General features: G+C 35.2%; 1 protein-coding gene across 1 annotated transcript; it reads left to right on the plus strand.

Moving 5' to 3' along the window:
* The first annotated feature begins 6,204 nt into the window (after positions 1 to 6,204).
* Positions 6,205 to 12,039, plus strand: LOC131843530 (uncharacterized). Its single transcript, XM_059192199.1, has 5 exons — positions 6,205 to 6,344; positions 7,936 to 8,059; positions 9,369 to 9,630; positions 10,540 to 10,659; positions 11,910 to 12,039. The coding sequence occupies exons 1-5, from the start codon at positions 6,251 to 6,253 to the stop codon at positions 12,036 to 12,038; spliced, it is 729 nt and encodes a 242-aa protein (XP_059048182.1). The 5' UTR covers positions 6,205 to 6,250; the 3' UTR covers position 12,039.
* The last annotated feature ends 2,060 nt before the right edge of the window (positions 12,040 to 14,099 follow it).

Raw genomic sequence — 14,099 nt, forward strand, 5'->3', positions numbered from 1 at the left:
CATTGAAAAGTGTCCCACTTTTTGTATTCTTTTTTTCGTATTTACACAGACACTCACCAAAAGTCTGTCTACCGAAGAAGGGCATTTCTACCTGTGCTAGGAACAGTCAAACAAACATACAGAAAGCTGGACTGTCCCACCCAAAACAGGACAGATGGTCACATTCGGCATAACTCATTGAAATCCCGTTCCGTTATCATAATTCATGACATGAACATATCGCCATTTTTCTGGCGTTTCGAAATCGTGGGATTATAAATTTTGTATATGAAACCTATTTGAAATGTGAAAGCAGATGTGAATCTGCTCGTTTTTATAAAAAATACGAAATATTATTTATTAATATCTAACTATCCAAATTCCTTTAGGATTAGGATTGAGAGAGAGAACTGACCGATTTTGATGTACATTTTCTATGATATCAATCTACGAACATGTTCTTTCAAATACAATAAGGAATTTTTAATATTTACACAATGGCAACAAAATAAAAAAAAATCAATTAAATCCTATGCCTTTATGATTACAGAATGAAACACTATACTTTATAATTACATTGTTACCCAGTAGTACCAACAAGAGATATCCAGACAATGCAAAAGACGAACCCAATCAAACCACTTCAATAAGCAGTATGCATTGAAGAATTGGCAAAAAAATCCACCGATTTTAACATATATTTTCTATAGTAACAATCTATGAATATATTATATCAAATATAAAAATATTCAATATTTAAAACGTATTTAAAAGGCAACAAAAATAAATAAACCAACCAAATTGTTACTAATTACATTTCCAGTTCCAGTTGTCCAGTTGTAACATCGAGAGATATCCAGACAATGCAAAAGACGAACCGAAACAAACTTCTTCAATAACGTGCAATCAGGACTTCCTGAGGAAATAGAATTGAACAAAAGAACAAAATTGTCAAAAAATCTACCGATTTTAATCAACATTTTCTATGTGAACAATCTATGGCCTTTCAAATATAAAAATATTCAAAGTCTGAAACGTATTTCAAAGACAACAAAAATAAGTAACTCAACAATGTTATTCTAACTAATTACATTATGCTCCAGTTGTAACATCGAGAGATATCCAGACAATGTAACACTGGGAGTTCTAGAGAATGCAAAAGACGAACCCAAACAAACCACTTCAATAAACAGTATGCAATCAGGAAGCGGGTCTGCAGATGTTCAATTAATCGCAGCATGCAGCCACAACCATGAATATTTATGGCGGATCCGTCCGTCTGTGGAATCAAATTGTGCAGTTCAATCGCTTACGGGAATCATTTTCCAATCCGATGTGGCCACAACACGTTTGTTGTTACAATATTCGAGGATCTACCAAAAATAATTACTTATACGGGTTAAATTTACTTATTTATACAAATAAAGATGCTCATGGCTGACATTTTTTTTTATTGAGAGTTTTGCGCTATTGTCAGATGCTAAAAAAACCTGTAGTACTGCGAGCGACCTGCATAGATTAGATCTACGGAGCTCTTTTTTTTTCAAAGTTTGCTACCTAGACCCGTAAGGGACAGGAATTGAAGGATATACTTAGGATAAGATTGGGATATTTTTAGCGATGGTTTTTATCTCCGCAAGATAATGTGCACTTTCCAAAGGAGATATTTTGTTTATGCATGAGTGGGCTACAACCACATAGGATGTGTAATGCCGCTTCCTCTTCTGCATGGAAAAGGTTATGCCATGTGTTGGCGGACATAATACCTAGAGACATTTTCTCTCCTTTCTCTCTCTCCCTTAAAGTGTTTTTTGCTTCTCTTAACCTTTTACTAGGGTTACGGGAATGGACTATCAATCTCCCACAACTTTGACGGCGCGGCGCTACTCCGCCTATGCAGACCTATTCTGATTTTTGATGGTATATTATATATATAGCTTACGACAAATAAGATAAGGCCACCTTTTGTACATCAATATCTTTTGCCTATATAAGTCTTGTATGAGTTTTGTGGTGCAATAGAGTTATTTTTTTATCTCTGTCTAAAAAGTTAACAATTTATGTATAGTATACAATATATGTATATATTTTAACAGCTATAGTTAATTTTGTTGAATTAAATTAGTCTTATTCTTAATCCATCTTCATATTACAAATAGACGGCAGCCAGACAGCCAGACATAATCAGGCAGACAGTTCAGTCAGTCAGTTCAGTCAGTTCTTGACTCAATTCATCTCATTAAAGTCAATATAAAATACAATACATATAAATAATTTCAGTTTGCAGTATGCTTGTTAAAAATAGATATTCTCGTACACATTGTTTTTGTCACGCCCCACTGAGTGCGATCAGCGATTTTATTTTTGGCGTTGTGTTTTTAAAATAAAAAAAATTAGGTCAGATTCAAATAAATCTCTCCCGAGTTGGGTAGCTTTTGGCACCACTTTTAACTCGATTACACTTGACGTTCATGATAAGTATAAAGACTCAGTATATTTTTTATTCATGTTAATATTACAAATAAATTATGTTCTGTTTGTTAGCTCTCACTGCTAATCGGTTGAACAAATTTCACTGAAAGTTACAAAGATAGATTGTACCACGAGGAAAAAGATAGACTTTCCACTTTTTACTAACATTTAACAATCTTCTTCTGCTTTTAATATATTAAGTTTCAACTTTTTTATACTCTATTTGACGTTATGTAAGAATATTGTGTAAATATATCACAAGTATTATTAAAAGAAAATTGATGTTTCGAATTTAACATGGGCTAAACCCTAAACAAATGAATGATATATCTATCATCATTCATTAGATAAAATTAAGCACATTTGGCAACACCAAATGTGCTTAATTTTTTCTATTTAATATCTATTAACAACCCTTAGAGAGCAAGGAAGTAAGGATATGTATAGGATATTCGTTATACTATGTACTTTTATTTACACACAATTCTACACTAATTGGTACTAATAAAATAAAATATAAAAATGAAACTTAACTTTAATAATTAATAATTGAACTAACATACTTTTGGCCATATTTGCACTGCCCCATGTAGATTGCTGACATGGAAATACCCGTAAAACCTTATGTTAAAATGTGATAAATATATACTTTCTATTTCAGTGACTTCCATCCCTTTATATATATACATATATAATTGCTGTTATTCTAAACGGCAAAATTACGGCAAATTACGTCTTATTGACTTTTGAATTGACTAAAATTGGCTATCCGAAGTTGAAGCGCGAGGTTTACCAGCGAAATATCTCTACAATCTTCCAAAAGATCTTAGCCTGTCTAGAACTGTACTAAGGTCTATAATAGAACGTGAACCTAAACTTGCACTAGCAGGCTCCTACCAAATTTAGCTGAACAGGCTGAGAATAACGAACAGTGAAAGTGATCATTGACATACATCAGAACACCTGAATATTTGTGGTTTTACACATTTTTTTTATTTTTTTTTATACTACTATATGGTGGCAATCAGGCATACGGCCCATTTGATGGTAAATGGTTACCGTAGCCTATGGACGCCTGAAATACTAGGGGTGTCACGAGACTACAGCATGGGGTTCTTAAAGAACCCCATGCTGTAGTCTCGTGAGAAAACCTCGGCAGGAAGTTCATTCCACAACCTAAGTTTACGCGGGAAGAAGCTCCTCTGAAACCGCGCACCGGTTCAACCGTTCAACCGGTTTCACACATACTAATTGTAGCGGAATTAAACAAAATAATATAAATTCAGTAGTGAAATGGACTTAAGCAAAATAACACCTAATTCGATAAAATATATAAACAGCATCAATTTCTAATAATTTCCCGTCAGCGTATACCGTTAACGCGTATGAGAGAACTATTCCATCATCGTCAATAAAAGACCATACACATATTTAGTACTACCCACTCCAATCGATCCCCCCTTCAATTGAAACGTTGATCAATTTTATGACGGACTGAGCCGAGGTTCGAACTCCTAGCAGTGCCTTCAGACTAAAGTCGTGTCCGTCAAGCGGGAGTTGGCCTTCAGCTGCTCCATATATCCTTCCGCGGGTTTAGAATGCCCTCTGCACCTGCCCCCTATCGTCCGATGAAGCTGTAAAGGCCCGCTGCGGCCAACAGCATTAGAGTAGACCAAAAATAATGTCGTAACACAAGTCTTGCTATACCTTAGTGGGCCATCAATAAGTTCACACTTAACCGTTTTATTTCAGCAATTCGTATTCGATGAAGTTTATCGACTTTTTTTAATGCTCGTAAAGCGAACAGTAAACATGAATACAATGTTAAACAGCCATATTATTTCCTTTTTTATTGCCGAACGTTTAAATCTTAATGCTTTTATAGTATTCGGTGCAGCCAAGTGTGTCCTTTATTATTAAAATAGTAGTTATGTTCTACCAACTGAAAAAAAAGAACAGATTATAATAATATAACCCTGAATAATTCACATAACGAATCTAGTTCTGAGGTTGTGTTATGGGTATTAAACAACTGATTAAATAGGTACTTAAGTATCGTATGATTAACCAGTCCCCACTGGTCTTTTGAAGATTTCAACCTATACTTACCTCGAAGAAAAAGTTATGCTGGCAGCCAAAAAGGTCAGAGTTGAGTACTCTAACCTTATACCGTGAATAAAGCGAAGCGGTATATTACTGCGATTTAGAGACTCCTTTTATGTAAGTCACAGGTTCGCCCGCATAAAGAGTGCTGCTCTCATGTTTAGCCTGGAGCACCTGGAGACTAGCTCGGTTTTGACTCTGTTTAGAGACATGCTATAAGAATTGTCCATGATCCAGATCTCCCAGGTACCTACCTACCTCTCGGGTAAGCTACCTCTCGGGGACAACTATATAGTGTAACGAATTATCTGCCGAGGTTTTCTCGTGAGATTAAAGCGTGAGATTTCAAGAAGGGTCACCTTCAGGGTTGTCAGCGCACACATGACACCGCTGCTGTTTCAGGATTCAATAGGCTACGCTAACTGTTTACCATTAGATAAGCCGTATGCTAGTTTGCTACCCTAGTATAAAAAATCCACACAATAAAAAAATTAACTCATCGTAGCAAATTTACAAATTAACATCAATGTTGACCACAAACACCCTTAACTGTAATTTTAATTTAAAAAAGAATATCACATTTGTATCACTAACCCTTTACCTAGTAATCTTAGTTAGTTCAGCATTAAGTCTCAAAATCATGTATTCACATTACATTAAGTAGGATCTGACATATTAAATCCCTTTAAATTTGAAAGGGTTAACACAAAAACTTCATTAGTATGCCAAGAGGTTCAGGTGTCAACCGCAATAAATACGCAAGTTATAAGCGCAAGCGATCGCTTTTAAGTCTCAATGTTGTCATTTTTTAAGTCAGTGAAGTTTTCCCATCACCAATTGTAACTTAGACAGAATCAAAGATAAGAAATGAACTTTATTGACGGCCTTGGAGGTCTAGGGGTTTAGCCTTACTTATGTAAGGTGACTTACTTACGTAAAAAAACTTAAAACACTGAATATAAGTAATAGCACACACCTGAACTATTTACACAACGCCATCTAGTTCCAAGATAAGCAAAACTTTTGTTATACAAATATAAACATTTATATCAGTTGTCTAGTACCCGACAACTGATATAAATGTTTATATTTGTTTTTTGTACATATGTACATACGTAATTAACATAGAAAATACCCAGACCGATACAAACAATCATACCTATGAATACAAATGTTTGTACCGTTCGAGGAATCGAACCCGCGACCGTCGGAAATAAAGGGGTGTACTAAACCGCTTGACCACTGAGGTCGTCTAGTAAATAATTACATATATCAGAAACGCGATTAGCTTCTCACTAGCACTATACAACAGTTTTCCCCGTGTCCTGTCACCCAGATCTGAACTGACAAAGGTCTGTGCAAATCGACAGTTTTTGACAGGTGTCATGCCGTGTCACAGAACGCGAGAGTGGTTTACAATGTTGTCACGATAATCGTCTACTTTGACACCAACATTAATGTGGATTGAGCAATTTCATTATATACACGTGTATATATTTACTTATTTCACTTTACAGGACATAATACAAGCTAAAAAGTAAAGTAACGTTTTGTACAGATTGTCTGAAAGAGATTGCTTTGAGGTCGCCTTTTGTTACCATATTCATATTAAGTTATTTTTTTGTAAATATTTACACAGCTTGAGGTTTTTGTATCGTTAACGATAGTCATAGAGGTCTAGGGGTAAGGGTTTTTAATGAGTAGGGGTCTCACAGTACCCGCTTGCCCACGCCTTGTTGAACGAGTGTCCATAAAGGATTTTCTCCAAATAAAGAAAAGGAAAAAAGAAGGTGCCTTTTTTATTTGCTATCCCATTACTAGTTTAATCTGGACGAAATAAAAACTTGTGTAAACTAAAAAAAACTATTAGTAACACGACCAGTGTTACTAATAGTTTACAGCTAGCAATTTATTTTATCGATGATAATGGAATGGTGCACCTGATTGCGTTAATAGATTACATTGGCAGGTCCAGTGGAAAATGATAAGATGAGCATGAGGTCAGGTCAGTTAGCCCATTGTGACAAATTCACCAAGAATTTATCACGATGGTTTCCAGGGGGAACTGCGTGGAGGTCAACCTGACATGATGCATTACTAGCAATAAGATCATCAGTCCACATTATTAATAATCCCCTTTCTCCTTACTGCTAGCAATTTGCCATGCTGGGTCTACCTCTGGGCGGTCCACCTAGTCAGAAATTGTTGTGCTCACTTCTTGGTTAATTCGTCACGACGGTCCAATGAACCTAACTTTATACTCATCCTATCATACTTAACTGGTGCCCCGCCAGCTTATACTAGTATTAAGTATTAAAAAAACACCAATAATTTGAGAGAAAAAGATAGTATCGCCCCACATTACATGTGATTCAAATATACACAGCCAAGATAGACACTTTGTATAAAGTCATCTGCATGGGGTATCTCTGACTCATTTAAACTGTTCAGTTCAAGGGTGAGATATGGCAGTGAAATTACAAGGTATTGAGGCACTACGATTGGAGGAGGCCTTTGCCGATTAGCAAATCGATCTGCAGAATTGAAATAAGATCCAATTACTACAATTTTTTTTTAGTTTTGGAGTTTAGTACTTGTTTTTAATATAATGTAATTTAAGTTGATTGAATTGTATTACTATTATAGCATATAAATAAATGAGGTAAAATCAGGATATTTTATACTAAAAAGATAATGTATAAAATATCCTCATTTTACCTCATTTATTTATTTCAGAATAAAAACATTTCTTTACGTAATTAAACAAAATAATTAATTAAATAGTAATTTAATTTTTAGATATTAAAAGATAAAACACGCTGTATAAACTGTATTATAATAATTTGGACATATATTATCTGGTATATCAGATTAATTATAAATTTGGTTATTATCAATAAAGTTGATGTTTATCAATATGATTAAGAATACAATAATAAAGATGTTACTTCAATACAGATTTCTTTCAAAGGAACATCGCTTCCATCATGACCAAATTATATTTAGTATTAATTACAATATTAATAAGTTCTACTGTTTGTCTGTGCCAAACAGCAGGTAAGTGTTACTATATATCTAGGACTAACGGCCCATTACACAATTTCGCAACGACGCAGTGGCGATGCTACATAATATAATATAGTACTAGCTGTTGATTGCCGCATGAAATTTATAACCTATGTATTATTCTAATGTATAATCTATATTACTGTAATAGTAAAGAGGTGCACTAAACCGATAGACCACCTTTGAGATACATTTTATAAGCTCGATTCAAGAACATTTGATGACCTTTAATGTGGATAAGTAAGCCGCACTAACAGTGGTGTCTAGACACCAATGCTCTCAAATGTTATATTATAATTATTATTTTATTTTCAGTACGCAATGTAAACCTTGTCGACCACAGAGGTTACATGCGGAGGGTAATAAATGAGGCCATGAGAGAAGTGGAGGAGATAGGATGGTGCAATTTAAAAATACCCGAATTTACAATGGACATAGAGTATGTTTTCGTTTATGTATATACAGTACAGCGTCGATTATCCGAACTAATTTGGAGACATGAGTGTTTGGAAAAACGGTACTTTCGGATAATCGAACTATATTGATTCAGCCATACATATTTAAGTACAAGTGAATGAAACCCAAAAAAATCTTCATTCGTCGTCTGCCGAAGCATGCCTACCCGCTTACGAGCCGCTAAGAAACGTATTTTTTAAGGACAGATATTTGATACTGCTCGCATTCAGCTTGTGTTTCAAACCAACGCAAGGCAATATCTAAGCAAGTAAACGCTTTAGAAGCACCAATTATGTTGCCATCTTCATTATCTGAACTTGTAGATGATGAGGTGCATGCAGTGCCGTCAGCCTTATTATTCATCAGTCTATAATTTCGCTATCCTGGCGTAATAGTTCGCATAAGCGGTCATTCGATGATCGACGTTCGGATAATCGGCGCTCTACTGTACTAGCCTCTAATATTGTAATCAATAAAAACTATCGGAACTATCAAGTTAAACCCAAAAGAAAATCTGATTTTATACAATACATTCTTTCACGCGCGATCATGAGAGCACCAAATTTTAATGGAGAATAAATAATATTTGTGTTTGTATCGAGTCTGTTCGTGCATATCTTTCAAAATATTATCTTAATAGTAAACGACTATATTTTCCGTATACATGTTTATGATTAAAAAATTGAAAAAATCTGTAGTTAATAGTTTTCTCCATGGTCAAATGTCCGTCAATTTGCAGTGATATTAATTTAAGCACGATTAAACTAAATAGGATTGTCTGACTTTACATGTATTATGTCTCTGTCTTATTTATTTTTCTGACAGTAAAAATAAGTGAGGTTGTTTGCTATTCCATTTCATAAAATCAATATGTAATCTTGGAGACGGACACTCTCCGTCTCCAAGATTACATATTGATCTTCTAGAATCTTTTATCTTAAAAAATAATCTGGGCGGGGTGAATCGGGGATGAATTTATAACCACGATCCAATTTAACAGCTACTGTTTTATTCGGGCTACTCTAATGCTGTTGTTCGCAATTGGCCTATACAGCTTCGCCGAACGATAAGGGACGAGTGCAGATGGTACTCCAAACCAGCGGAAGGACTTATTGAGCGGCTGAAGGCCAACTCCCGCCTGACGGATACGACATTAGTCTAAGGACACCGCTAGGGGTTCGAACCTCGGCTCAGGCCATCGTAATTTTGACCCCCGTTTGGATTGGACGGAGGATCGATCGGAGGGAAGACAGCTACTCTACTAGCTATATAATATATATGTATTTTTACAGTGAGGAAGTTTTACACTGGCCAATAGTCGGTACTATATACTTCCGGAACGGCTTCACAATATCTATACAGCGGTTGGAGATATCAAGCAGTATCAACCAAATTTGGAGCTGGAACATCGATGGTACCGCTACGGTTAGAGTAACAGGCTCAGTTGTGATGCACGACGTCTTGATTGGTTTCGACGTGGATTCACATGTCAATAATATTATCCACCGTTCCACAGGAACGTTTCTGCGTAATCGAATAGCTTGTAATATTAATGTAAGTAAACAATAATTCTAAGACACAGTTCAGCGATTTCATTTATTTACGGATTACATCCATATTGTGTTAGTAAACCTCTTATAAAAGTATATTAGTAACTTATAATATACAGATATAGATATGTAAAGGCGTCGGATGAAAGTCGACTGCATGCAACTGTAATGAGAATGTTGAGGTGGATGTGTGATGTGACAAGAATGGATAAGATAAAGAATGAATACATTAGAGGAAGTATGAAAGTGGCACCGGTGTCAGAGAGGTTGAAGAGTAATCGTCTATCATGGTATGGACATGTAAGGCGTAGGAACGAGGATAATATTTTAAGAAAGGTATTACATATGAATGTGGATGGTTATAAGGGCAGAGGAAGGCCGAAAAAGAGATGGATGGACTGTTTGAAAAATGATATGGAAAGAAAGGAAGTAAATAACGAGATGACTGCGAACAGGGATGAATGAAAAAAATATTACGCCGACCCCAAATAAATGGGATAAGGAAGAAGCAGATGATATATACTTAATTCATATATCTGTGTCCAGAGGCACTGGGTACACAATGCAACGATAGCCAGTGCCTCTGCAGCGGACAATCAAATATATTTGCAACAGTTTTTAGGATGCTGTTTGAGCTCCCCCGAATTCTAGACATTGGTGATGCGAGCTGCATCATTTTGCGCATTAATATTGTAGCGTATTAGTTTACTACTAAGTAGTATAAAATATATCGCTGCAAATAACCGGTATTTCTTTTAAATAATGTTATATATTATGCATATAATAATGTTATATATATATAATGAAGAAGAAAGCGTGTGCGCAACCCGATCACGCAATTTCTTGTACTTCAGGCGTGCATGCTTATATTTTTGATGGTACAAATAAATACGAATACATATAATTGTTTCAGATATTCAAAAACACACATACACAGGATATGCATGTCACAGTGGTTATAGACCATCCGGGTTCTCAAAACAAATTGACGTTTATGCCATCTAATAACATAACACAAGTTGTAAGAGCTCTAGTAAGTATTAGCTTCATTTTTTTTATATAATTATTAAAATTAACGTTTTCTATTTTATATGGAATGGAAAACAAGCTGACGGCATAAGAAAAGAGGCATTGAATCCCGGTAGAGTTTTAACGAAGAAGAAAACAGGGTAAAGAGAGACAGAACGAAGTTCGAGATTAATAAAATATAATAATAATAAGTAAATAACTCAAGACGAATTCTCCTGCATCTACACAGCAAAATCTAGTTCCAAGCTAAGCAGAGCTTATGTTATAGGTGCTAGACTACTGATATTAATACATAGACTTTTTATAAATACATACATAATATGCATAGAAAATACCCAGACCGATATAAACAACCAATCTTACGAAAACAGATGTTTGTACCGTACGAAGAATCGAACCCGCGACCATCGGAAGAAAAGTGATGTTAAAAGATTATTGAATATACTAGAAAGACAAGGATATTCTTTCAAATAACATTGTGAGACAAGCATTTGAATGCAATGGCATAATATTTTATTGTCGAGTGCCGAAAAGCATACGATAACATATTACATACAACTAATATATATAACTAGCTTTTGCCCGCGGCTTCGCCCGCATTAATTTATCCCCTTAGGGGTGAAATTTATCAAAATCCTTTCTTAGGGTATGCCTACGTCATAGTAGCTTTATGCAAAGTCTCAGCCCGATCGGTTTAAAATTGTCAAAGTGTCATACAAACTTTCATCCCCTAATTTAACCCCTTGGGGGTAGAATTAATCAAAATTCTTTCTTAGCGGATGCCTACGTCATACTATCTACCCTCATGCCAAATTTCAGCCCGATCCGTCCAGTGGTTTGGGCTGTGCGTTGATAGATCACTATGTCAGTCACCTTTGAGTTATATATATAGAGAATTCTAATAACCATGGACAATTCACGCAGCGTCACGCAATCCCAAGCTAAGCTGAGCTTGTGCTATTGGTACTAAATGCCTGACAGAAATACTTAAATATTTTTTTAATACATACATAGAAAACACACAGAAAAAAAATACTATGTCATAAATACAAGATGTTAGTGTCATGCGGGAAATTGAACGAGCAACCTTCGAAAGTGTAGCGGTATGTTAATACTCTACTAGATCACCAAGACCATCGTAGAGTGTATTGTTGGTGAAAGAAGTTCACCGAGTCAGCTAGTTTCTTTTTTCTTTTTCTTCTATGGTTCCAGCAATAATTGGCCAGTTATAAATAAGTTTTTTTCTGTTTTCAGTACAACCAGAACTTGACGTTTTATGGTATCACTGACTGGGGTCCACTGATATTCGAGCCCATCTTTTTAGACGTCGTGAAGAACAAAGTCGAATTCCCGGAAGTGTGTTACGACTGTCCTGTATCATAATCATATCAGACAAGCTTTTACCCGCGGCTTTGGATAAGTGTTGTCTTTGAGTCAAAATATATATAATTAAAAAAAAAGTGTTTTATTGTAATTAAGTAACCACTTATAATTGAAAGAAAAGTTGAACCAATTTTTGAACTATTTGTACTTTGGTGAATAATATAATACAAGACTAATTATAATTGTGAGCCTTATTGGAGAGAGTTGATTCGTTTTAAAATTATATTATAAGTGTACTGTTATGGATAATTGCCAATGCTACCTGTTGCATGTCAGTGATGACCAAATGTGTGAGACAATTTTAAAGACGACGTCATATATGTTGGCTTTAAAATTATACTACATTCAATGCAACCTATCTTATATATAAAATTCTCGTGTCACAGTTTTCGTTCCCATACTCCTCCTGTAACAACTTCTTTACTCATACTATGCACTTTATTAAAAATTATATAAAATAAAAATAAATGCGAAAGCAAACCCGAGTTGCACGGTATGTTTATTAAATGCAAGCCGATCTCGCGATGCAACGGAGACCGGTGCGAGGGGGGACATCGAAGCCGTCCAGCACCTACGTGTTAGGTCGAGATTCATTCGTCCCTGGCTAACCTACACGGTGGACACGTACTTGTTTCTGCTACCGATTCTATTCTTAAGCTGGAATTCTGCGTTTTTATTTTGCTGTTTCGCAATATATACTAGTATATACTTGCAAGACCATTTTTAAAGGAATTATAAACCCCGAATTGGGTGAGTATTGCACTGATATATAGAAACTAATTTGTATCACTATATAGCTGTATCTATCTATTATATCTCCTAGACCTTAAGTTTTCTGCTTAATTAACTTATGTTCCTGCCATACAACTTGTTACTGTTTTTACTAATTGTACGCTTAAAATAACTATAGCATAGTACTATACCATAATGTCATTTATACCAATGTAATTGCACAATAGAAATGCTTTTCATCTACCTACTAGTTGAATTAATTGTAATTAATGAATACAATCAGTTTATAGTTATTAATTAGTTAGGAGAATATGAGCTATTTGAAGCTATTCCATCTTTATTCTCTTCTACCTCACCTTTGAGAGCCATAGCTTAGTGCCATTACCATCTGCACCATTTCATCTCGCTTCTGGAATGAAAGGCGTCATCGCTAACACAAGTGAGGGTTTTATGGACGGCTATAAAAGTAGCAGTTATTTCTGTAATTCCAGGGTTCAAATCTCCGGGCAGGAACACCGCATGACCTGAGTGCTAAACGGCCTACACCGCTAGTACCCGTGTCGACTGCCGTCGTGTGACGCAGAATACTCAAGGGCAGTGGTATTCGGTGCTACTAGATGCTAAATTGTGCGATTTTGTGTATGGACAAAGAACCTCCTTATGAACTACAGTGCTAACAGTATACATATATTACATAAATTATGTCACATAATTATATTCTTTCACACAACCCGGATTTTATTTAACTTATTTTAACACCAAACTACTAAAAGTGTGACACTCCGAAACGGCTTGACCGATTCTCATGAAATTTTGCGAGCGTATTGAGTAGGTCTGAGAATCGAACATCTATTTTTCATCCCCCTAAATGTTAGGGGTAGTCCACCTTAAATTTTTATTTTATTTTAAGGTAAAACAACGTTTGCCGGGACAGCTAGTAAATATATATAAATACTGAATCGTTTACGTCACCGAAGTAAAAGAGATTTTATAAATTCGGTTGTTTAATTTTTATAACCTATCACCGAATTAGAACGTAATTTCATCAATCACGTCCTCTTGATCGAAAACTTCTAGAAAATTGAAATATACACATTATGCAATAAAGATATTGTACAAAAAAAATGTAATTATTTCATTACTAAAATTGTTTTCGAATGAGAGTCAAAATTAATTGTTTGATGTAGGTACTCGGTGTCATGTATATAAACGACGAACACTTATTTATTCATTTATTTCTTCTTTAGTGTAGTTTAAAGTGTATGTAGCTCTTGACGACCGATGACGACCACTCTGGTCGTGGCCCGTAATAATGGATCATATTATAAA

This window comes from Achroia grisella, unplaced genomic scaffold, assembly GCF_030625045.1.
Source record: "Achroia grisella isolate CSIRO2021 unplaced genomic scaffold, CSIRO_AGI_Agris_v1 utg1086, whole genome shotgun sequence".
Classification (NCBI taxonomy): Eukaryota; Metazoa; Arthropoda; class Insecta; order Lepidoptera; family Pyralidae; genus Achroia; species Achroia grisella.

Bases quoted from the DNA above. Each gene is read 5' to 3' on its own strand.
- LOC131843530 (XM_059192199.1), top strand. From the start codon at position 6,251: ATGAGTAGGGGTCTCACAGTACCCGCTTGCCCACGCCTTGTTGAACGA. The intron at 6,345-7,935 runs GTGCCTTTTTTA...TTTTATTTTCAG, and splicing joins AAAGAAAAGGAAAAAAGAAG to TACGCAATGTAAACCTTGTC. The intron at 10,660-11,909 runs GTAAGTATTAGC...TTCTGTTTTCAG, and splicing joins CACAAGTTGTAAGAGCTCTA to TACAACCAGAACTTGACGTT.